This window comes from Rhinolophus ferrumequinum, chromosome 11, assembly GCF_004115265.2.
Source record: "Rhinolophus ferrumequinum isolate MPI-CBG mRhiFer1 chromosome 11, mRhiFer1_v1.p, whole genome shotgun sequence".
NCBI lineage: Eukaryota > Metazoa > Chordata > Mammalia > Chiroptera > Rhinolophidae > Rhinolophus > Rhinolophus ferrumequinum.
The window spans coordinates 47,402,854-47,428,313 of record NC_046294.1 but is presented as its reverse complement, the minus strand read 5'-3'; the positions used below and the strand labels follow the sequence as shown (position 1 = coordinate 47,428,313).

The 25,460-nt window shown below is 34.7% G+C and overlaps 1 protein-coding gene across 7 annotated transcripts in view; it reads right to left on the bottom strand.

Moving 5' to 3' along the window:
* NUP98 (nucleoporin 98 and 96 precursor) overlaps window positions 1–25,460 on the bottom strand; it is a 93,238-nt gene that overhangs the window by 45,706 nt on the left and 22,072 nt on the right. For 2 of the 7 annotated variants that reach the window (XM_033119748.1, XM_033119747.1), the window contains exons 10-14: window positions 23,915–24,053; window positions 18,020–18,112; window positions 12,211–12,351; window positions 6,873–7,006; window positions 4,274–4,461 (exon numbers count right to left, since the gene is read on the bottom strand). In XM_033119748.1, the coding sequence (XP_032975639.1) occupies window positions 4,274–4,461; window positions 6,873–7,006; window positions 12,211–12,351; window positions 18,020–18,112; window positions 23,915–24,053 (695 nt within the window). The remainder of the gene's footprint in view (window positions 1–4,273; window positions 4,462–6,872; window positions 7,007–12,210; window positions 12,352–18,019; window positions 18,113–23,914; window positions 24,054–25,460) is intronic. The other 5 variants (XM_033119749.1, XM_033119750.1, XM_033119751.1 and 2 more) reach the window with 5 other exon arrangements.

Below are 25,460 nucleotides of genomic sequence, written 5' to 3'. Positions count from 1 at the left end.
TCTAGAATACACAGTTTTCAAAAACACATGGAACATTTATAAAAACTAACCATATGTTGAACCATTAATGAAATAGGAAACAATCACAGAAGAGCATCAATGTTGCCAGAAGTTAGTTCTTCTAAATGACCAATAAAACTGGTAGATCCCTGACAGACTGAGAAAAAAAGAAGGCGCACACACACAAAAAACAACCCCATGTCAGGAATGAGAGTGGGGATAGCCCTAATATTCTACCCGAATGAAGAAAGCTGAATAGTCCTGTAACTTTTAAATTAATTTAAAAAAACAAAACACATATCACTGCAAATACTACTTCAGGCTTATGTATCTTTACCAGTATCCAACATTTAATGAAGGGGGAAAAAAAAAGCCTATCTTACACACTCTTCCAGAAAACAGAAAGAAGAAATATTCTCCAATTTGTTTATTTGATCAGGATAATCTTTATACCAAAGCCAGATAAGGAAATGATGAGATAGAAACATTCAGGTCAATCTATGTCATAAACACAGAAAACAAAAATCCTCGACAAACTTTTACACAGTGAATCCTACAAGCAAGGAAGTTACCAAACATTATCAGGGCCCCTAGAAAGGACCAGGAGCCAACCTGAAACGACTCCTGCTGGTCAAAGACAGAACAATTTGATCATTATACAAAACAATAACTGCAATGGACTGAAACGCAGTGACAGAGAGGGAAAGAAGAGAGAGACTGATAAAAGGTTAAAAGACATGATAAAAGACATGATAAAAGGATACTGATAAAAGGATAAAAGACATGAAAAATATAAAACTAGAAGACAAGGAACAAAAAACGTATCAGACAAAAATCAAGGGGATTGGGATCAGAAATACCAAGTGAGGGAGGTACAAAGAACAGATACAAGAAGCCAAAGAACAGAAAACTGTAGCAAAACTAATTTGGTAAAGACATTTAATAGAATACTAATTAAACTATGTTTACAAAAACATTGAAAAAAATACTGGAAAATAAGATTATATCTATTTGAAAAATATACGCATAATTAAAACCAGAAACATATCAAAATATTTCCTCTGCATGACTGTTTTCCCTGTCCCTCTTCAGTTTAAATGATATATCCCCAGAGAAGCATTCCTTCATCATTATCCTGTTAAGTGTCTCCTGCAGTGGCAATCGCTACTCCTTTCTGTCACTTCTCTCACTTGTGATTACTCTGTCAGCATCTTCCCTCCATAGATTGTGAATTCAATGACAAAGCAATGAGTCTTGTTCACAGCTGCATGCCCAGTGGCGATCACACTTAGCATTTACTAGTTGCTTGATAAATTAGTTCAGAAGTTGAGTGAAGGAATGAACAAAGGTATTAAATATTTCCAAATTCTGTCATTTAAAGAAAATTATTGACTTGCTCCATAGTAAATTTCCCCTGACTAGTATGAAAAGGCAAATGGCAAAAGATATGGCACTGGATAGGGTCATCACACTTGTCAATCTACCAAATTCATCTTTCAGAGCAAAAAGAGTGCAGTTCTAGAACTGGCCGTGGTTATAAAGTCCCTCATCAATCCTTTACCATCTGTGGTATTATATGGCAATTATTTACAGCCATAAAGTGGTGACTCAAGGCTTAGTTCAGAAGCGAATAGTGGCATGTGCCATTGTCATTAGTGAAATACAATTAATATTAAATTCTAATATAAAATTATATACTAACAACTCAATAATGGAAAGCTGACAGCAGAAACTAAAAGGACCTTTTAAATCCCCATCCCCTCTTGTCCCTTGGTTTAGATGATCTCCATCTCTAAGTCCCTCCCTTCCATGAGGGGCTACAGGAATAAAGTTGTGGGATTCCCTATGATTATTTAGCTGCTTTTATGCCTCCTAAGATCTATTTGTATGTTCAACATTTACTATGATCATTTACTATGTCACAGGAACTGTTTTAGGCACTTTAAGTGACAAAAAAAAAAAAAAGTACCTACCTACCTACATAAAATTTTTGTTCTGGAGGGAGAAAGCAGGCAAAAACCACACACACACACACACACACACACACGAAAAAGGATAAAGATGTGAGGAGTAATTGACAAGAGAAATGATGGGTGCAATTTTAAAGAGGGTGGTCAGAGTAGTCTTTATTGAGGTGACATGTGAGTAAAGAATGAAATTTAGCTATATGGATTTATGGGGGGAAGTGTTTCAGGTAAAGAGAACAACTGGGGCTAAGATCCAAAGGCAAAAGCATGCCCTTCCTACTCTAACAGCAGCAAGGAGGTAATAAGATTAGAGTGGACTGAACAAGAGATAGATATGTTCACAGAGGTAATGGAAGGTCAGACCTTACAGGGCCTTATATGCCATTGTTAGGACCTGGGCTTTTACTGCGTAAAGTATGAACCACCATAGCGTTTTGACAGAAGAGTGACATGATCTCACTTATGCTTCAAAAGGATCACTGTGGTAGCGACACTGAGAACAGAATGCAAAGGGGTAAGAGTACAAGCAAAAAGATCAGTTAGGATAATACTGTAGAAGTTCAGTCAAGAGAGCATAGCTTGGATCATGGTAGTAGCAGCGAAGGTGGTAAGAAATGGTCAGAGTCTGGGTAATTTTTGAAGATAGAACAAAGATAATTTGCTGATGGCTTGGCTGTGGGGTGCACGAAAAAAAGGGTAATTCCGAAGTTTTTCATCTGATAACTAGAATGATGAAAATGCAATTATCTGAGATAGGGAAGGCTTTGGACGGAACAGGTCTGAGGTGGAAAATCAGGGGTTCGGTGTTGGACGTGCTGATTTAGAAATAAATGTCTATTAGACATCCAAGTGGAAATGTTGAGTAGAGTTGGATATAAGAATCCAGAGTTTGAGGGAGAGGTCGGGCTGGAGATAAAAGTTTAGGTATCATCCTTGATTTTTTATGTATATCCTTTGACTTTTTTCAACTATAGATGATACTTAAAAATCATGAAACTAAGTTACTTTGGGAATAATGAAAATGTGATCATGAACTGAGCCCAGGATCATTTCAATTTTAATAGACTGGGAACAATAGGAACCAGCAACGGAGACAGAAGTAGTGACCAGTAAGGTAGGAAAAAAACTAGAGTGTGGGGTTCCTGCAAGCCAATTAAGAAAACAAATCAAAGAGGAAGGAGAGATGAACTATATGAAATGCTTCTGATACATTAAGTGAAGACCTTGAGAGCAACACCACAGAAGTGGAAACCAAGAAGGGAATATAGTATTAACAGCAAAATATGCACCTTCCCACCTGAATCCTTTCTATCTGTGTATTATACTTTCAAATCCTAAGGTGACCTGGTGAAATTGCCCTGGGCAATGGTTGAACTGGTAAATGCAAGCCCTTTTGATCTACTCTGTGCTGAACAATTTACTAAAAGCTGGAGACATAAACATGAATTATACACAGTATCGGCCTTCAAAATAAACTAATGCCATTCTAAGAAATGTGTAAAATTGGACTTTCCAACTTTTCTGAAGCAGCAACCCAACATATTTTTAAGGAAAGAGAAGTAATTTTTTAAGTTAACATTAATAGACAAAGAACTGTAAGTGATGAATTCCCACTTTTTCTCCAAAGCCAAAAAAAAAAAGTTAAAAACCACTGTTTTCTCCTGATTAGAAAAGTACTTGCTGTTTAAAAGCCTGTCTCGATGTGTCTAACTATGTATCTAGAAAAAATAAGCAACCCAGAAATAAAATGCCCTGAAGTGACATCTCCAGATGTTAACTATCGTTAAGAGTTTAATATGTATTTTTCTTCCATGCATATATTAACACTCTAGGCATATTTGCTCTAATACATAATTTAAGTGTTAATTTTTTATGTTTACCAACAACTCTTCTAAACACTTTCCTGTATTTTTTTTCTGTGTGATTATTTTATTATTGGTTCAACAGCTGTATAGAAATTTCAAAAAATATATTTAGATTCTTCTTAATCAGTTTGGCCAATTAGTTCTAAGAAAAATGTGTCTTCTGCTTAAAATAAAATTATGCAAGCACTAACCTCTCAAAAAAAACAGCAAAAGCATATATATGTAAAACTAGAAGCATAGTAGTCAGAATATATTTATGTTAATTATGGTTATCCTCAGGAATGACCAGGTCATTTTCATTTTTCTCTGTGATGTTCTGTATTTTTCAAATTAAAAAATAAAACTATATAGCATTTGTAGTACATTTAAGTAAATAACTACAAATTATATTTACTACATTAATACTTTACATTTAATTTATGTTAACAAAAATAAACTCACTTGGGCATAAACGCTCCATTGGCTAAGGATGGTTCATCATCATCCAGTCCATCAAAGAGATGTGACTTGGCTGTGCCTGTCGTTTGTAAAGCCTTTGGTCGAACTCTAGTGGCAGGGCGGGGTGTCAATTTATAATGAGTGGGTGTAGTGAGAGCCTTCTGCGCTGCTGGATTTGTTGGTTTCAATCTCTGAAAAACAAAAGCATCCAGGAAAGTCCTAGTTTAATTCAAATGTATGGTTTTGGCCTTAAAAAATGAGACGATCAGAATGCAAACCTCATCTCTGCCACTGACCTAGATACCTCTGGAAGTCTTTGCTTCCAGAAAACAAGGATGTCAACACACCGGATGTTGTATGTGTATGTGAATGCTAATGTAACTGTATTTCTTTATAATTGATTTTTACTCATCTCTCCAGCCTCCATTTCAACTGTTTGTCTGACTTGTTTCAAAATGTAATTAAGATACTGCATTTGAAGTACCTTGTATATTAAACTATACTAACATGTTATTAATATACCTTGTGCATGTGCATTTCTCTTCATCTTACAAAAGAGAACAGCATGCATTAGTAGTGTTTTCTAAAACAAGGATGACAATATTTATATTCATTTAAAAAAATATTTAAAAATTCTAAGCCAAATTATTATTCAATTAAACCAAAAATCTTATGCTTCAAGAAAAACTGAGACACAGCTATAAATTAGTGTTCAACTTTTATGTAATCCAAATCAGTCTGAAAAAAGATTGTTATTAGCTTGCATTTATCCATCATTTAGTAAACATTGGTAATTACGGGAACCAAACACTAAGTACTGGGAACAAAAATAAAACTACTTTCCCTGATTTTTGAGGATATTACAAGTTAGTAGAGGAGACACACAACTAAATTGATTAAGACTCTAGGTTGATTTTGATGGCACCTTTACTATGTTTCTATAGCATTTTTAGGATGTTATACATTTGTGTCCTTAAACAGTATACACTGAATTATATAACTACTTGAAACAATAATATCTAACATATAAAACTTGTCACAATTTATTCTTCTCTTCACAATGCAGACTGTTTACACTTCAGTAACAGTGAAACTTCCCAGATCTTTTTGTGATCTTTCACAATTCTGTGCCTTTCTTTGGAAATGTCTTGACTTAGGTCTACTAAATTTTACATACATACACAAAAAGAATTAAATGTTACCTCTTCTGAAAAGCTTCACCAAACTCACTCAAGAATCTATGCTCTTCTCTCTATTATGTTTTAATTTATTAAGATAAAATTCATATAACATAAAAATTACCATTTTAATACACGTAATTCAGTGGTTTTTATAAGGTTACACATCATTAACACTACCTAATTCCAGAACATTTTCCTTACTCTAAAAAGAAACCCTGTATCTCCTAATTCTTCTCCTTATCCCTTAGCAAACATGAATCTACTTTCTGTCTCTATAGACTGGCCTATTCTAGACATTCCATATAAATGGAATCATTAAGCCTTTTGTTGTTACACTGCATCTTCCACCCAGCATACATAATGTTCTCAAGGTTCATCCTTGTAATAACATGTATTATGGCTGAGTTATATTCTATTGTATAGATTATACAACATTTTGTTTATCCATTCATCAGTTGATGGGCCCTTCTATTGTTACATATACTATATTGAGCTACAATAAATTTAAACACTTACAGGTCTGATCTTCCTCACTAGATAACAAGCTCTTAGAGAATAAGTTTTTGTTTATTTTCATATTTTGTATCCTCAGTGCTGAACACAGGGACTAGCACATACTTAGGCACCTAAAATTATGTTGTATGAACAATATAATTTTCATCTAATCACAACTTACATTTACACAGCACCTTAAAAAGCACTTTAAATTTATATTTTGCTTCTCATTATATCTACTTACACGGTTAAGTGGATATTTAAGAACTAGCTGAGGAATGAGATGACATAAATGACTAAATAATAATGTCTGTATACCGAACAACTTACTATAAACCAGGTTTGCGTTATCTCATTAAATTCTCAACGCTGAACAGTATTACTATTCCCATTTTACAGGTAAGAAAATAGATTCCAGAGAGGCAAAAAAGATATGCCCAATGTCTTACAGACTGTAAGTGTTACACAAAGATTAAACAGACCAAAGACTATACTTTTGATGCCAAATCAGTGAGCAAAAGATCATTTCTTTGCCACTAGAACATAAAAGGTGAAGACAAAGCTATATAAAAATAAGGAGAAAAGATTTTGATTTGCTGCTAAACAGTATTACAATTTTAGGAAAATCAGCCTCTCTGAGCCTTAGTCCGTTCAACTATAAAATGAGAATAATATCTGCTTTATTTCAGGGCTGTTAAAAAGTCTCAACCCTTACCTTTTCAGTCCAGTGCTCATTTCACTGTTTGTCATACTGCCTTCTAATAGCAAAAATAATTTATCCCCTGGCCAAGTGAAAAGCATAAATAAATGTGTCTTAAAAACTTATTTACACCTAAATTTGCTTAGCCTATATACATAAGAAATTACATTCTGCCCAGTTTCTCCTACGCTGAGAATAAATTTTACAGAAGCATCCTTAAATTTACCTCTTCTTTCTTCTTAGGGTCTGACATGGGATTCCGAAAGAGAGGAGAGTCTCCAAAAGGTGAGTATGTTAGACTGTTGATGTGCTGTTGGAGAACAGCCTGCTGAGCAGCGGAGGCGTTTGGATCTGTCAAAGCTTTTTAAAAAAAGAAAAGAAAAAGCAAGATGTCAGTCCAAGGATCCAATGCCTTTATAACAAGAGAACTCAAAACTCTTTTTGGAGATGTGGTCTTCAAAATGTTCAGATTCACTCAATGGCATTATTGGTGGGGAGCAAGTGGGCACACTGGAAAGAGATCAATAATCAAATAAACTAATGGGTTAAAGATATGAAGAGGCATTTCATAAGAGACAGCATAAATAAAATTTTTTTAGGCGTTCAGTGAGCAAAGAAATGTAAATTAAAACAACCTTGAAGAAATATTTTATACCTCATTACCTATCAGTGGCACAGTTGTATAAAACGAATTATAGTCTTTGACTTCTAAAAACATTACAAATTGGTTTAGTCTGTCTAAAAGAAACACTATGACAGTACATAGAGCAAGTACTGTTGTAATATTTTTTAACATAATAATTTCAATCATAATAATTTAACCCAAGGACTTAAACTAGGAACAACATAATGTTTGTTAAGTTCTGACACATGTAATAGCCAAGACTTGGAAACAACTTACGTTCAACATTTAACAGTAGTAAAAATCATCATACATCAACATGGTGGGTTAAGTACTATTAAAAATAATGATAATGTGTTTCATTGTGGAAATAAAGTACCTTTGATTTAATAAGTAAAAATTCCAGAATTAAAAATATTATTTATACTACTAGAGCATACCAAAAATGAAAATGGCTATTAAGGTATCCTTATATGTTCATCATTTACATTTAATACTCATTACATTGAAGTAAAAATTGAAAGAAAACAAAAATCACCCAATTAGTCTAATTTTAGTCTAATTTTCTTTCAAAGTGCTAAGAATTAACGTGTCAAAAAGAAAAACCCCACCCTATCTGCATTGTACTTGACTGATGAAGCAAGATAAATTAAATACTTCCAAAACTACTGATAAAAAATCAGACCATACTTATTTTAGAGACGTACTTTTTTTCTTTTATAAACATTTAAAATAAGGCTAAAGCCAAAATATAGTAAGTCAGTATACATTAAAAGAGTACCATAAACAAAACATTTAGAAATTTTTAATGCTCACAACAGGAGTTAAAAAACACAAGAGTGGCAGCAAAAATAACAAGAAACCCAGAATCGAACAGCTAAAGCTAAATTTATGACAAAGGAGTAGGTCCACCTAAGTCAAATTAAGTGTTCTTAAAATTAGATGGATTCATTAAATACAAAAATGAATATTTAAGGAGAGAGTGCAAAGTTGCTCAAGATTGTGAAACCCAGAGATGTGAATTTAAAGAGCATATAGTAAATCACCTGTATTCAGAAACTTTCATAAACCCATTTTTAAGACCACAGGTAACAAAAATATATAAAAAAGTGTCTTTTGGTACACAGTGCCACAAGTAACAGAATGGTGTTATTCTATGGACTATTCAAGGAGACTTGAGAAAACCTGGATATTTTGAAAGAACTCTAATATTCACTGGTCAGTTTGTTACTTGACAGCCAATTATCCATTAGAAAAAGCCGACCGGCACCAGCTGATTCCATCATTTAACAAGTGTAAGTAACCCCATCTGGGTTTGCTCAAAAGAATAACAACTTCCTTTAACAAATCCAAACATAATTAGGAAAATGTGTGAGGATGTTTTTATTTTTGTATGTTTAAATATGAAATCTTCTCTATGTTAACTGTATTACTTAAAAATACAGAAAAGAGAGCTGATACATTAGCAATCATAAGATATGAGAAGCAAGCAAGCATAAGCACTAGTTAAGCTACCACTGGTGGTGTATTCAATTTTGGTCATAATAATTGAAAACATACTGAAAAACTACATCACAACCAAATGATTAAAGGGATAGGAAAAAGTATGAAAATCAAGTCTTCTGAAAACAAAAGAAACTGATGATACTTTATCTGGAAGACAATGGGGTTCCACGAAGAAACTGTAGCAGACTGGTCTATTTAGCTTTCGGAGATAAAAGTAGAATCATCGGGTGGAAATACTATGGAGGCAGGATTTGGTTTCTAAACAATCTGAACAAAATGGACTGACCTGTTAAAGGAAGCCACCTTAACTGAGATTTTTCAAGACAAGTAAGGGACTCTCACAGTAAGGGTGGCCTCTCGTAAACTCTAAAGCACCTTCCAACTAAGATTCTGTGATGCAAGGACATACATTTTAAAAATCAATACAACTACATTTAAGTAGGCAGTAACACTGATATATGCAACTGTAATATTAAATTCTTTGGTCAGGAACTTTCAATTAGCTTTGAAAAACGATGGGATTATTAAAAACCATTTAAAAAGCCATTCAAGTGAAAATGGAATGTTACAATATTTATGCTACCTCCTTCTACTGAAAACAACCAAAAATAAGGACAAGAAATCAAATGAAAATATCATTTTTAATGATAAAGCTGATTCTAACGTTCACACAGATATCAATTAGAATTCTAATTCACTTTTGCTCCCTCCAAAAACCTAACTAAAATCTATGGTTAATAAAATTAAAACATATCTATATAACCCACAATGACAAAGAATGGGAATGTAGTAAATGAACAGATGAGAAAATATAAAAAATTTCTAGGGGAAAGAAGTAGACACAGGAGTGATAAAGCAGGATAGAGCAAACACTATAGCTTAGAGTACACTCAAAGGGGATTACAGCCAAAAACAGAGCATAAATATCCTGGAGAATCCCAGAAAGGTTAGGGATTCAAGAAGACCAAATTTGATGAAATGAGGCTGAAAACAGAAGGAAAGAAGAATCAGTGCAAAGTATATATACAAAACAACTACACAACTGGCATCCTCTAAATCCCTGATGCTTGACAGACAGGCCAGAATACCCAAGAGCACGCCTGTGATGAAACCTAGTTAACATAGGGAAAGAACAAATACAACTAGTTTGAGTGCTTGCATCATCCCAGAGCTAACATTTAGAGGATAACAGCTGGTTCCTGTACGATTTACCTTAAAGTGAAACCTACTGGTAAATGAGCTCTACCCCCACACACAAGTAGCCAGTGAGCCTTTTATTACTTTATTCTTAAATGTAAATGGAGAGAATCACCAAGCATTAAAGATGAAAAAAAAATTATCCTGAAGATTTAAGGAACAGGAGAACCTTTGCGAATGTTAGAATCAGCTTAACATTGAAAAAAATTTAATGCCAATTAACAAATTCAGGTTTTCAAGAAAAACTGCTTCTTAGAACCAGATGCTTAAAAAAAAGGAACTTTCAGGGGGACCGGATGGATCAGTCGGTTAGAGCGCAAGCTCTGAACAACAAGGTTGCTGGTTCAATTCCTGCAGGGGATGGTGGGCTGCGGCCCCCCCGCCCCCATAACTACCATGTTTCCCCCAAAATAAGACCTAGCCGGACAATCAGTTCTAATGTGTCTTTTGGAGCAAAAATTAATATAAGACCCGGTATTATATTATATATTATATTACCCGGTCTTATACTATACCAGGCCTCATATTAATTTTTGCTCCAAAAGACGCATTAGTGCTGATTGTCTGGCTAGGTCTTATTTTTGGGGAAACACGGTAGATTGAAAACGGCAACTGGACTTGGAGCTGAGCTGCGCCCTCCAGAACTAAGACTGAAGGACAACCACTTGACTTGGAGCTGATGGGTCCTGGGAAAAACACACTGTTCCCCAATAAAGTCCTGGAAATACACACTGTTCCCCTTCGCCAATAAAAACAAAAAAAAACAAAAAACAAGAGCTTAGAAAAGGTCTAAGCAAAGCACTGAAATTTCAGGACAAAGGAACAATCCTAAATGCTTGTGGGAGTGCGGGTAACAAGTCTCAAGAATCAGAAAGGCTTCTGTTCAGTGATGGTTAATGCCAGAAAGAATATAGTAAAAGTTCTGAGGGTAAATTATTTTCACACCAGAAGTCTGTATCATTGAAGTGTGAGGAACAAATGAAGGCATTTTCAGACCTGTGAGTACAATTTACTTGAAAACACATTCCAGAAAATTCAGGATATAAACAGAGGAAAACCCTATATCCAGGACACAGCAGTTCCCACTGAGTAGACTTGAAGGGAATATCCCGGGGGAATGCTAAAGGCCTAGGGAATAATCAGAGTTTGTATGGCTGCAGGAGGGCAGAGAGATCAAAGAATGAGGGACCTAAGGTAAAATTACGATACCTCCCTTAAAAATTGGGAGTTTAGAAAGGTGAAAAGGGCTGATAATGCAAGGGAAAAAAAGAATCAAATCCCAGGAAAAGCTGCATGACAAAGGTGTACAGCATTTTTTTCATGGTTATAACTTTTATGCTTTAACCAAAGAAAAGGAGACAGTACTAATTGTAGGACAGACAACATGTTAACAACTTCATCAACACAAAAATATAAAGATGGCAAAAGAAATGAGGCAAAGAGAAAGATAAGGAAGGGCACTAATGTTCTTACTTCTTACTTGACCAAGGGGAGTCAAGAAATACTATCTCCTAGTTGACAGAAGAAAAAGTATACAAAGACACGGCTTAACTTTGCAGTCTTCTCAAAATGTGGTACATGGAGATGAATTTAAACTCCTTCCTTCCCTCCCTCCCACCATTCCTATCTATCATACTCTACCTATGCCAGGTGGTATCTATCAATTTTTCCCTTTATGGTAGAACACAGTTTTCTTTAAAAAATATATTTAAGTTAAAAAGTAAGTTAATTTTAAATCAGAAATAATAATAAAGGTGGCAGGCAGGTATTGCAAAAACGAGGAAGGGATGTTCCAATAAATTAAGTATGAAAAACACTTCAATAGATAAAACTAAACTTAGGGACTTTAGTAAACATAACTACATTGGGAGAAGTGAATAATGAACATAGAGGTGATAAATGGGCTAAATTCTCCTGTACCATTAACTATTTACTCAGATTTAATAAAGCAAAACACAGCAATATAAGCACATCATTTAGAGAGATGAACTTAATTACATACCAGGTGAATTAAAAGCTGTAACAAAAGTGCTTTCTTTGGGGTAGTAGGCCTGAGGATGGGGAAACAGGGAAGGCCAGGATCTATTACAAGCCCTTTTGCACTACATAATGATTCAATGACATGTATGTATGTACTGCTTTGGTAGGGGTGGAACAAAAGTGGCATGGAAAATTGGGTTAGCAAATTATTAGCAAGAAATAAACTGAGTAAAGCCTTCTAAAGTTGACTGACACTTACCTACTGGGGCCTGGGGGGCTCCAAAGCCCAAAGTGGCTGTCGTGGTATTAAATCCAGGGGCCCCAAAGGCTCCTGTACCAAGAGGCCCTCCGATCTTAGGTTGGTTGTTCCCAAACAAAGATGCCTGTCCAGCACCAAGAGCTATGGAGACAAGAGGAAAGAAAAAAGCGCCACAGAAGATCCTTTCAATGTTGTACCAGGTCAATTACTTAAAAATATAAAACATTTGGAAACTTCATAATGACCACTCACTTCAACAAAAGAGCTAATAGAGTAAATGCTAACTACATGCCAGGCACTGTGTTGAGTATATTATATACATTACAGGCAAAATAGTTTCTCTCTCTGTGTTGTTTCCTCAACTATAACGAGATAATAATACATAGCTTAGATATTTAGCCTAAGATTAAAATGAACAAACACATATTAAGCATTTAGAAGATGTCTGGTAGATATTAACATTTATTAAATATTAACCACTACCATCTTATTCAATCTTCATAAGCCTGAAAGTAGAAACTATTATCCTCATTTTACAGATAAGAAAACTGAGGGTTTAGTAATTAATTAGCTCAATGTCACAAACATAGTAAATGATGAAACTGGGGATCAGACCTCAGTACATCTGACAATACAACCAAGGGCTCTTAACTACTACTCTGTAGTAAAACAGATTTTGAAAAAATTTTAAAAAGTCAATTCTCCTTAAGTTTCAATCTTTCAAAATCAAAATACTCAGCTGAACCTATCACAGTATCATCTTTTTGACTAACTATGGCTAAACTACAGAAAATCAAATCCAACATACTTTCTTCCAATAGCAAAAAGTAACACTTTCTCAAGTATCTATCTCATGAAAACTACTTTAGACAAACTTTTTGTTTTATAAAAAGCTAAAATGCCTTGTGATAAGGTTACCAGATTCAATTTTCAGCATGAATCAGATCATACGGAGTAAGAACTTATTTTCGCCAGAGGGAAACCCACGGCAAAAACTTGGAATGTTTTAAAGCCTAATGAATCTTGATTATGGATCTTATTATCAGCAGTGATTTTTAAAGTATAAAATGGGGAGAATTTATTTAGATACAAGTCACTGACATAACTTTTTAAAAAAATTTTCATCCCCTCCACCTCAAAAAGTTATTGGCAATTTGTAAGAGCCGAAGTGCCTTTTAATGCATCAATGCATATTGACAGCATGTGGTTTACCATGAAAATCACAAAAATCACTTCAAAGATAATAACTTGCAAGTCAAAAATCTCGAATGAGAACTGCTTTGAGATCACAACCAAAAAAAGGATAGGAAGTTTATACTAAGAAAATTCACATAGCAAATTAGTGAGGATGACTAATGACTGAATGGACTAAACATTCCCTAACTGTCCAACTGCATCAATAACAAGACAACAATGTAACAATGAGATTATTTCACCTAAAAAGCCCAGCTTTGGAACAGGGAATAAGTACTAAACCATTAGAAATTGGTAAAAATTACAAGAAAAACTAACATTATATTACTCTGTCAAAGGACATGGTTTATAGACAAATTTCCAGATTCCTTATTTTTCCAGGTAGCAAAACATGTCCTTACCTCCAAACAAAAATTTAGATGAAACCCAAATATATAAAATGGATAAAAATGTCTGTTCTGGATGGGTGTGTATTTCCCTGATCTTTGCAGCAGCTCTGGGTAAAGAACCATGAAGCAGTCTAAAAACCACTGTATTTTAATAACCCACAAAAGAATTAAAAAAGGCATTGCGAGGTTCAAGTGACCTGGAAAGGGACTGTCACAAAATGACTTGCATATAGTATTACAATTTATCAATGGGAAAATACGTATTTTTATCCAGATCTGTCTGATATTATTTACAAATGGCTTTTTATGCTTAATGAAAGGACTTACTAGGGACATCCTGATGTAAGACAATGTTGATTTATGAAATATTCTATATTTATGATTAGTTGTAGGAATCATAAGGAAGCTATGTGGGGGGGCACCATGGTATAGTGACCCTAGAAACTCCAAAGATGCTGATGGAAAAAGTGAAATGACTGTATTTCTTTTGAGATCTTCTAATAAATATTAGAATTTAATTTTATCTATGGTTATCTATCTTGGGGTAGATTTCTCTGTGTATATCTCAGTATAAAATCAACTTTACTAGATGTACCCTTAAACTTATTACTTCATAGAAAATTATGAAAACTAAAACTTCTTAATATTACTAAATAACTACCAAGAAAATGGCATACTATTAATACTGCTGATAGTTAATATCACTGTGAAGAAGAAACTGATACGTCCATGATTTAATGAGTACTCCTTAGTCTGAGCACATCAGGGGAAAAAAAAGATCACATGCCAAAGGATAAACAAAATATTTTATACTAATATTAACCACTTAAATCTAAGTGTACAAAAAAACTTACGTATTTGTACATGTAGTATCTCTATAATCAAGTATCATGAAGTATGCAAAGGCCAATATTACCGGTAAATTTACTTCTGTTGAGTTTGAGTCCCCATCACTCAAAACAAGAAGCCACATAGGAATACCCACTTAGCTAATGTCCCCCCCCACCAAAAAAAACAAACACAGCCTAAAGCTACAGTGCTATTCTATTTGTGATACCATGGAATGCAGAGTTGATCTATGTGGGTGTGTATGTACAATAGTCTCCAGATACAGTCCTCTCAAAACTAAGTATGCTTTAGCAGATGTAATCATGAAAGAATTCCAATAGTGTTCTCTTGGTCATTCTCACAATTCTCATTTCCGTTTATGATCTGCTGTCAAGGTTGGGGGTGTAAAATTCTTTCCTTGGCTTTTAGTTTCTGGGGACAAGGCATTAATGAGGAACATATAACAGTAATAAAAATGTGATTTGTTGTCTATAAGGTAGAGCTGTTTAAGAAAATCGGAATATAATCAAATTAATAAAAAGGCTATTATATTACTGTGGAATAAAAGACAACAGCACTAGAAAAAAGTTACAGAACATTTTATAATCTTGGATGACTAGAAAAGACATAGGCTGCAAGACCCAAAAGACAAAGAGATGATGATAATTTTGACCACATAAAACTAAAAACTTGAATAAGAATATACCATAAACAAAATTAAAGACTTAGTGGAAATATCTGTAACTGACAATAGAGTAACATCTTACCCAGCCCTTAGACTTTTGGTTCATAAACTCTCTAGAATCAAAATTACCCTGGAAAAAGACCCTTAATTTGTCCACGGCAAAGCTAATTCTTCCTTTGGGATTAGAAGACAATACTGATGTCAGGTGATGTATTCTACTTAAGTTCAGGGATCACAGCACACAAAATACTAGAGCTTTTTGTTTTTATTTCTTGCAAATACCAGGGATGCCAAAAAAAAAATGTATACATATGACTTGTATTCATGTTTTGTTATCGGTATATATTGAGTATTACAATTTTAATACAGTTTTTTCCTTTCTTAAAATGTGTATACATTTTTTGGCACCCTCTGTAATGCAGTACAATTTGAATAAGTTAAAAAGCTCAAATGAAACTCTGCCATACAACCAAAAAGAGTTAATATCCATAATACATAAAGCAGTCTCATAAATAAACAATGATCAAATGTTACGAATCGGAATTCAAAGATTCAAATGGCCAGCAAACATACATATGAATATCCAGTCATCAGTGAAATGCAAATCAGAACATACCAATTTCCACCATCATGCATGCAAACATGAAAAAGCCCAACAATATGAAAAGAGTATGGGAAAAGGAGTACTTTTATATGTGAGCAAAAATGCAAACTGGCATTTTTTTTGGAAGGCAAACTGATTAAGACTGACCAAAATTCAAAATATGTGTATGTTTGCACAATTCCAATTTTAATAATCAATCCTATATAACACTAACACACACAAAATTATGTAACAAAGATCTTTATTATTGCATTACTAATAATATTAAATAACTCAAATGACCACGGTATACCGTGTTTCTTTCTACTCTGTATTCCCGAAAATAAGACCTAGCCGGATAATCAGCTCTAATGCATCTTTTGGAGCAAAAATTAACATAAGACCCGGTCTTATTTTACTGTAAGACCTGATCTTTATAACATAACATAACACAGCACAACATAACATAATACTGGGTCTTATATTAATTTTTGCTCCAAAAGACGCATTAGAGCTGATTGTCTGGCTAGGTCTTATTTTCGGGGAAACAGGGTATCGATAACAAAAGATGAATACAAGTCACGTTTGATTTTTGCAATTACAAGAGGTGCTCAAAGTGGTTACCATCAGTGTCCAGACACTTCTCATTACAGCAAACTACTGCTTGAGCAACGTTGACCAAAGTGTCCACTTGTATACATTTTTTGGCACCAGCGGTGGTGTACACACACACACACACACACACACACACACACACACACACCGTGGGTGCCAAAAAAATGTATACTCATGACTTGTATTCATCTTTTGCTATTGGAACATATTGAGTATTATAATTTTAATAATGTTTTTTTCCTTTCTTTTTTTTTGGCACCCTCTGTATATGCACGTTTGAGAAATGTATATAAAGGGGTCTGAAAAGATACACACCAAACTTTCACTAGCTATTACTGTAGGACTTTTCAAATTGTTGATTTTTTTTTTTACAAGCACTTATATTTTTTATTTTAAAAAGAAAGTGAAACAGTTCACAGAGAACAAAATATGGTTCTATTAAAAAAGAGACGACAGGGCAGCCGGATGGCTCAGTTGGTTAGAGGGCAAGCTCTCAAAAACAAGGTTGCCGGTTCAATTCCCATATGGGATGGTGGGCTGTGCCTGTGCAACTAAAGACTGAAAACAGCAACTGGACTTGGAGCTGAGCTGCGCCCTCCACAACTAGATTGAAGGACAACGACTTGGAGCTGATGGGCCCTGCAGAAACACACAGTTCCCCAATATTCCCCAATAAAATTAAAAATAAATAAACAAATAAATAAAGTCCCCCAAATTTAAAATATGAATAAAAGAAAAAAGAGATGACAGATAAATGATCAGAGCATAGAAGCAAGATAGCAGATAACTGGACAGTGGAAGCGGAGACCATGGAAATAAGTGGTCTGCAAGTAAATAACCATACCCATGGTCCGATGAATTTGGAAAGCAGGCATAAGTATATGCTTCAACAACCTTGTTGAACTATACACGCTGAAGCATGTATTCATTTTATGAACACCACCACCCTCCAATTGTTTAACACAGCTAGGCAGGTAGAACAGTCAATGTCTTCAAAGACACTGAAAAGTAATTATCCATAGCAGGAATAGAGACAAAGGTGTGACATTTCATCTGTATATCAAGGTGAAAAGGCTTACAAGGTAGAGACACCTTGCAAAAACTCAGTATTTGTTAATCACTTCAGCATGTGCTCTTTCTATTAGAGTAATAAAGCTTACTTGATAAACAGTTCAGTCTCAAATCTCTACCAACAAAGGTAACACAAGGGAACTGAAAGTTAATAATCTCACCACACGAACAAGTCTCACATTAAATACTGAAAATCCCAGATAGACCAGAACTATCAGAGAACAAACATTTTGTAGAAAGGGAACACACAGCCTCTAACAGAAATGTGCCAATGTTTTAATACCTGGTAAAGCCTAACTGCTGGAAATGTTTTATAAATCCATTTGTGAAAATGAAAATTTAGACCTCTTATTTCCAGGCTTATGATCAAACACAAGTCTTAAGTTCCAGCAAATAGAAAGCCAGGAGGTATCACTTCCTAAATCTTGTGGTACAGTTCCTTACCTGTTCCAAATCCTGCACTAAGCCCAGTTCCCAGAGTCCCAGGTCCTGGTTTACTTCCAAAAATACTATTCCCACTGGTATTTGTGCCGAAACCTGAAAAGACAAAAGAATGAGTGGACTGTACTTTATCACAACTCTCACTTTCCTGTACAAGGGAATTTAAAACAAAGCAGCTTAACCCTAAGTTTTATGTCCTTTCAGTTATTAATATTTAAAAATCCTAAGTGTAGGCTAATTTAATTTTTTAATTTAAATTTGATGCTTGTAAACAAACCCTAAAAGTTTTCCTATTTACTTAATTACATTTCAGACTTGAAACATCAATTCAGTATAGGATAATAGCTAATATTAAAAAGCAAAGTGATTGTGCTTGAGCTTGGGAAATGTTCCCTTTGTAGGGCTCCAACCTACGTTTCATATAATTACTAGAAGAAAAACTTATTTCCTCAATCTTTCACTAAAAAATAAGCAATCAACAAATAAAGATGCTTTATTGAACCTAAAGGTTCTAAGAGAAAATTACCTATAAAAATCTCTATAGCAGCTTTTGAACAAATGGACCTTGTATGAATAACAACATGTGACCAATCACACACAAGGAGCTTTAATGGCATCATAGTTAGTTCATAGGAGCACTCAAGGACTCAGCTAGCTGATATTAAAAAGAGAAGATAATCTATGAATAACTTTTCTTGAATTGTTTCACTATCAGAGACGATGGAGTTGAACGAACCATCCTCCTTCACTATGACCCATCACCTACAAAAATCCTGATTCTCCTCTTGAATCTACAGATCTCCCCACAAAGATATCCACATTACATTACTGTTATTATTTCTCTTTTGTTCAGATATGTGCACAAAGTTTTTGTACTCCTTTTGGATTAACAACATATCATTAATCTCTTTTGATGAGAGTAAAAAAAAACACAATAATCAATCATTGGCCTGCAAAACCTGTTTGTGAAAAGTCTTTTTAAAAGGCATCATGGGGGGAATAGTCATCATGGAGAGGAACAAATACAGAAGATTTACAGAATAGAGTATCTTGAAAAATATTAGGTTGGTGCAAAAGTAATTGCAGTTTAAAAGGTTAAATTGCAAAAACCGCAATTACTTTTGCACCAACCTAATATGACAGTATCACCAAGGATATTATACTGTCTTGTCAAAATATGGATTATTATCTCAATGAAAAAGATCAAAAAAAAGTTGAAGAATTTAAAATTTGAAAACATATTTCTAATGTTATTTAAAAATCCAAGCAAATAGTCTGACTCAATCTCAGTATATTTAATTCATACATTAAATCTTTTCTGCAATTGTACTAAAGCTGTGCCACAAAACTGAAGTACTACTTACTCAAGCACAATCAACTATTTACAACAAAAAACTAGAAAATGTACTTAGAGATATTCTTTTTCTTTTTGAGTTAAAATTTAACCAGAAAGGATCATCCATCCCCATAAACAGCAGAAAACAAAATATTTTTGAACTACCTCAAACCCATGAGGGAAATAAGTCCCAGCTTACACTGTTTATACCACACACTTCCTCCGATTCTTACTGACAAAAGTTTATCAACTGTTATTTCGAAAACAGTTTTTAAAATTAAGGACAATTAATTAATAGTCAATTAATTTACAACAAAGGAGACAAGAGTATACAATGGGGAAAAAAGTCTTTTCAATGAATGGTGTTGGGAAAACTGGACAGCCACATGCAAAGGAAATCAAACTGGTTCACTACCTTAAAACCATACATAAAAATTAATTCAAAATGGCCTTCAATGTAAAACCTGAAACCATCTAACTCCTACAAGAAAAACAGGTGGTAAGCTCCTTGACATCTGTCTTGGAGATGGTTTTTTGGATCTGACATTAAAAGCAAAAATAATCAAGTGGGACTACATATCAAACTGTAAAGCTTTTGCATAGCAAAAGAAACCATCAACAAAATGAAAAGGTGACCTACTGAATGGGAAAAAATATTTGCAAATCATGTATCTGATAAGAGGTTAATATCCAAAATATATAAAGAACTTATTCAACTCAATAGCAAAAGAACAAACAATCTGATTTAAAAATGGGCAGAGAATCTGAATAGACATTTTTCCAAAGCAGACATACAGATGGCCAACAGGCACATGAAAAGGTGCTCATCAACTTCACTAATCATCCAAGAAATGCAAATCAAAACCATAGTATCACCTCACATCTGTCAGAATGGCTGTCATCAAAAAGACAAGAAATAACAAATGTTGGCAAGGATGTGGAGAAAAGGGAACACATGTGCACTGCTGGTGGAAATGTATGGCGCAGCCCCTATAGAAATCAGTATGAAGGTTCCTAAAAAACTTAAAAGTAGAACTACCATATGATCCAGCAATTCCACTTCTGGGTATTTATCCAAAGAAAACAAACTTAACTAGAAAGGTATATGCACCCCCATGTTCACTGCAGCATTATTTGCAATAGCCAAGATATGGAACCAACCTAAGTGTCTGTCCATTGATGGATGAATAAAGAAAATGTGGGTCACACTCACACACACACACACACACACTCACACACACACACACACACAAAATTCAGCTATAACAAAAAAATCTTGCCATCTGCAACAAGATGAAACTTGAGGGCGTTACTATAAGTGAAATAAGTCAGAGAAAGCCAAATACCACGTGATCTCATTTGTATCTGGAATCTTTAAAAAGAAACACTTGAGCTCACAGATACCAAAAACAGAGATCAGTGGTTGCCAGAGGCAGAAGACAGAGGACAGGCCAAATAGGTAAAAGGGGGTCAAAAGGTGCAAACTTCTAGCTAAAAAATAAGTCATGGGGATTTAATGTACATCCTAGTGACTACAGTTATAATACTGTATTGCATATTTGAAAGTTGCTAAGAGAGTAGGTAAAAGTTTTCATCACAAGAAAAGAAATTTTGGGGGGGCAGCCGGTTAGCTCAGTTGGTTAGAGCACATTGCTACTAACACCAAAGTTGCCGGTTCGATCCCTGCATGGGCCACTTTGAGCTGTGTCCTCCTTAAAAAGAAAGAAAAGCAATTTTTGTTAACTATGTATGGTGATGGGTATTAACCAGACTTACTGCAATCATATCGCAATATATACAAATATTGAATCGTTATACACTTGAAACTAATATGCTATATGTTATTATAATATTATATTATAATATTATAATATGACTTTTCTTATATCCCAAAAAAGCAGCTTAAAAAGAAAGATGTTTATGTATGCAAATAGCTCTTTAACTGTCCCTTAACTATGTAGCATGGAAGAACTTAACCATGTAGCATGATTTATTACTCAGCACCATCTTACCAATACCCAAAGATGGTCAACCTCTTTAAATTGTTGCTTACAAGTGCTGCCATAATCTCTGTAATTTCTCTCCTAAAACAAAACTATTCCATTCATTCAGAAATTCAGTCATTATCATACAGTGACTTAATCTTAACCTTGTCCTGCCAGGAATAATTATTTACCAACAAAATGAGCTGATGACTTAAGGATCTGGCAACACCAACTGCAGCTGGTATCCCAACCTTTAACTCTGTGGATTAATCACCATCAAATTGAAACACAATCCCATGTTGGATAATGTGTAACTAATAATGATAGAATGATGCTCCAAATCTTTGTATAACTTTATTCCATTTCCAGATTTGTTACATGGCTTTTTTCTAAATCAGAAGATAATCTCTGCCCACAAAATCAAAGTTGACAGCTTCCCAAGAAAACAGGAACATCAAAGAAAGCCTTACTTAGATCTGGATCCCTTAAGTAATAATGGAATCATAAGTTCACCCAAGAGTAGAACAAAACTTGCCACCCTGCAATCATACCTGACTTATAACTAAAGGGAATCCTTTTTCTCACGGCCATACTTATTCATTCTTTCATTCATTTAACAAACTTTTACTAAGCACCTAGGTCAACATGGGGGATAAAAAAAAAAATTAAGGACAATTCAAATTCAGCACGTAAGTTAGTGAGGTACATCAGAAAAAGATGAGACTATTCATTTTCAAATCAATGAACATGAGTATAAACGTACTCACAAAACAAACAAAAATCTCCAAACAAATCAGAAATTTGCAATCATGGAATAACATCAAATATATTTCAGAAGTCCAGCATATTTTATCAAGTATAGCCTATACAAGCATGCTGTCACGTGGAAATGACATTTAATTCTGAACACGAAGTGTGCTACAAAAAAACAAGCATTTTCAAAGGGAACATAAACTGGTTTTTTGAGGGAGCTAAAAAAAAAAAAAAAAAAAAAAATCACAGATAAACCATAATTTATGGCCCTCCAAAGGGTACATAAACAGATACATAGCATATTATGTGCTATCAAAACATCATGGAGTGAGAAGACAAGAAAAAAATAGTCTACAATGGCTCCTGGAGAAATAGTGAAAATGATGTTTGAAAAGGCTGAAAAACATTGATTTAATGCTTAAGTATCTTTCCCACCTTAACTTTATAGATAAAAAACAAGCACACAAAAAGGTATCTATACTGGAGCAGGCGGTTGGAGCTCCATGCTCCTAACGCCGAAGGCTGCTGGTTCGATTCCCACATGGGACAGTGGGCTCTCAACCACAACGTTGCCGGTTCTCTCCTCTGGTCCCACAAGGGATGGTGGGCTCTGCCCCCTGCAACTAAGATTGAACACGGCACCTTGAACTGGGCTGCCACTGAGCTCCCGGATGACTCAGTTGGTTGGAACACGGGCTCTCAACCCCAAGGCTGCCGGTTTGACTCCTCAACTCCCGCAAGGGAGGGATGGTGGGCTGTGCCCCCTTTATCTAACTACGGCAACTGGACCTGGAGCTGAACTGCACCCTCCACAACTATGATTGAGAGGACAACAACTTGACTTGGAAAAAGTCCTGGAAGTATACACTGTTCCCCAATAAAGTCCTGTTCCCCTTAAAAAAAAAAAAAAAAAAAAAAAGGTGTCTATACTAACCAAGTCCACTGCCTCAAAACCATTCCTTCATAGAGTACAACCAAAAAGAATTATAGGCCAAAAAGAATTATACGGGTGGCCGAATGGCTCAGATGGTTAGAGCACAAGCTCTTAACAAGGTTGCCGGTTCAATTCCCGCATGGGATGGTGGGCTGTGCCCCCTCTAACTAAGACTGAACACGGCATCTGCCGCTGAGCTCCTGGACTCCAGCAAGGGATGGTGGGTTGCGGCCCCTGCAACTAATGGCAACTGGACCTGGAGCTGAGTTGCGCCCTCCACAACTAAGACTGAAAGGACAACAACTTGACTTGGAAAAAGTCCTGGAAGTACACACTCTTCCCCAATAAAATCTTTTTAAAAAAAACAAAAAAAACCTGAGTAATCTTCCAAATAAGAAAGGCTTCAACATTCAGTAAGAATCATCAAACCTCAAAAAACAAAAACAAGAAAACCAATTAAAAAAAGAATCTGACCAGCGCACTACTACACTGTTTGAAATCTGGCCAAGCACAATGTGTTATCTCAACCAAATGCATTTCATTTATAGTTTTTCAACCACTAGTGAGAAACGATGTTTCGATATTTTGGGAAAAAAAAAAATCTATCCTCATTAGAGAACCAACTTTCTGCAAAGTACTGCTGCATGTGAATGGTCCATTTTATCCAAAGTAGAGAATTCAAAAGAACAGGAATGAGAAAAGGCAGTTTACATCTCTTCTAAGCATCTCAACCTACATCAATGAATTTTAAACCTTTCCCTCTTGTACCTCACATCAAGCCACCGCTTACCTGAAAATTTTAAATTATTCCCAATCATATGAATCAGGAGAATGATGTGTGGTATAGTCAGTGTAACTTTAAGAGAGCCAAACCTGCTTTTTATATGTACCAAAATTGGAAGTGTTTGTATTGGTTCCTAAAGTCAGGGTTGGTTTGTTACCAAAGAGCCCGCCACTGGTTGTACCAAATGAAGGAGCACTGGTTGTGCTGGTTCCAAATGTAGTAAGCTTGTTATTGCCAAACAGGGTCTAAAAAGAACAGAATACAGGAAAATTTTAAGTAGTACAAAAATACACTCCAAACAGTAAACAAAGGTCACCTCAGGTATTCTAGATTAGGTGTGGGATAAGGGAGAGAAGTGGCAGGAGGATAAATAAAGACTACCCAAAAAATAAACTAATCTGAGCAAGATTAACTTTATAAATACAAAATGCTCTTAGCCTGAGAATTTAATGGGACCCCTCAGCAAATGTTAAGATTTCAGTAAGGCAAAGAAAAAAAATTACAAGGGAATCAAATATGTTTTACCTGGTAACAGAAATGTATCGTGCATTTATTATGCCAGCAGAAAAGTACAATATTTAAACATGCTACAACATGAATGAACCTTCAAAACATTATGCTAAGTGAAATAAATCAGTCCCAGAAACCACATTATTATATGATTCCATTTACATGAAATGTCCAAATCAGGTAAATCCGTAGACAGAAAGCAGGCCTGAGGTAATTGGGAATAACGAAGAGTACTACTGAGTATGAGGTTTCTTTTTAGGGTGATAAATATGTTCTAAAATTGACTACGGTGTGATAGTTACACACGCTGCGAATATACTAAAAACCACTGAATTGTAGACTTTAAAAGGGTAAATTGCATGACGTGTGGATTATGTCTCAATGAAGTTGTTATTAAAAAATAAGTACTTGGTGAAACATTAAATAATTTTCTCACTTCAATAAGCTGCCCACACAAAGTTAAGAAATAACAGATTTCAATCTCCATAAAAACAGAACTACATGTTTTGGAGATTTTTTTTTTTAAACGACCCACAACAGCATATTCAAAACTTTTTATAATGGGTACATAGTATAGATTGACTGTTTCATACTGATTCTCATATAGTTTAAGTGGAAATATAGAATTTACTGTTGTTTTTAGGTCAAGTATATTCCTAAATAGTAATTGTTTACTTAAATGACTTAGCAAGGAAAATAATTCAGGTAAGCCTTCAGCAGTATAAGAACAGTGAGAACACCAACAATTTTAGCAACTGTGATCCACACCAAAATATTTAATTCTCAAATACCAACCTATCACCCAAAACAGAGGTTAGAACTAGAAGTTAAAACTTATCTGAATTTAAGCGTGAAAGCATCTCAATTTAGACTCAACAATTTAAACAAACAAATTGGAGTGGTACTTTGCTATCAGAAGTAAAGTACACACAAGTACTGAGGCAGAGTTTAAAAAAGAACTTACTATTTGAAAATTAACCTATTAAGAGTTACCTAGTTGTTTTATTTTATACCAAATAACTTTTAGTTACCATCAGTATCATACAATGTATCCAATACGATATTTGAAAGACAGTCAAATCTTTCTTAGAAGTCCTTTAACAGATTTAGACACATCTTCGTATTACAACCAACTATGAAAA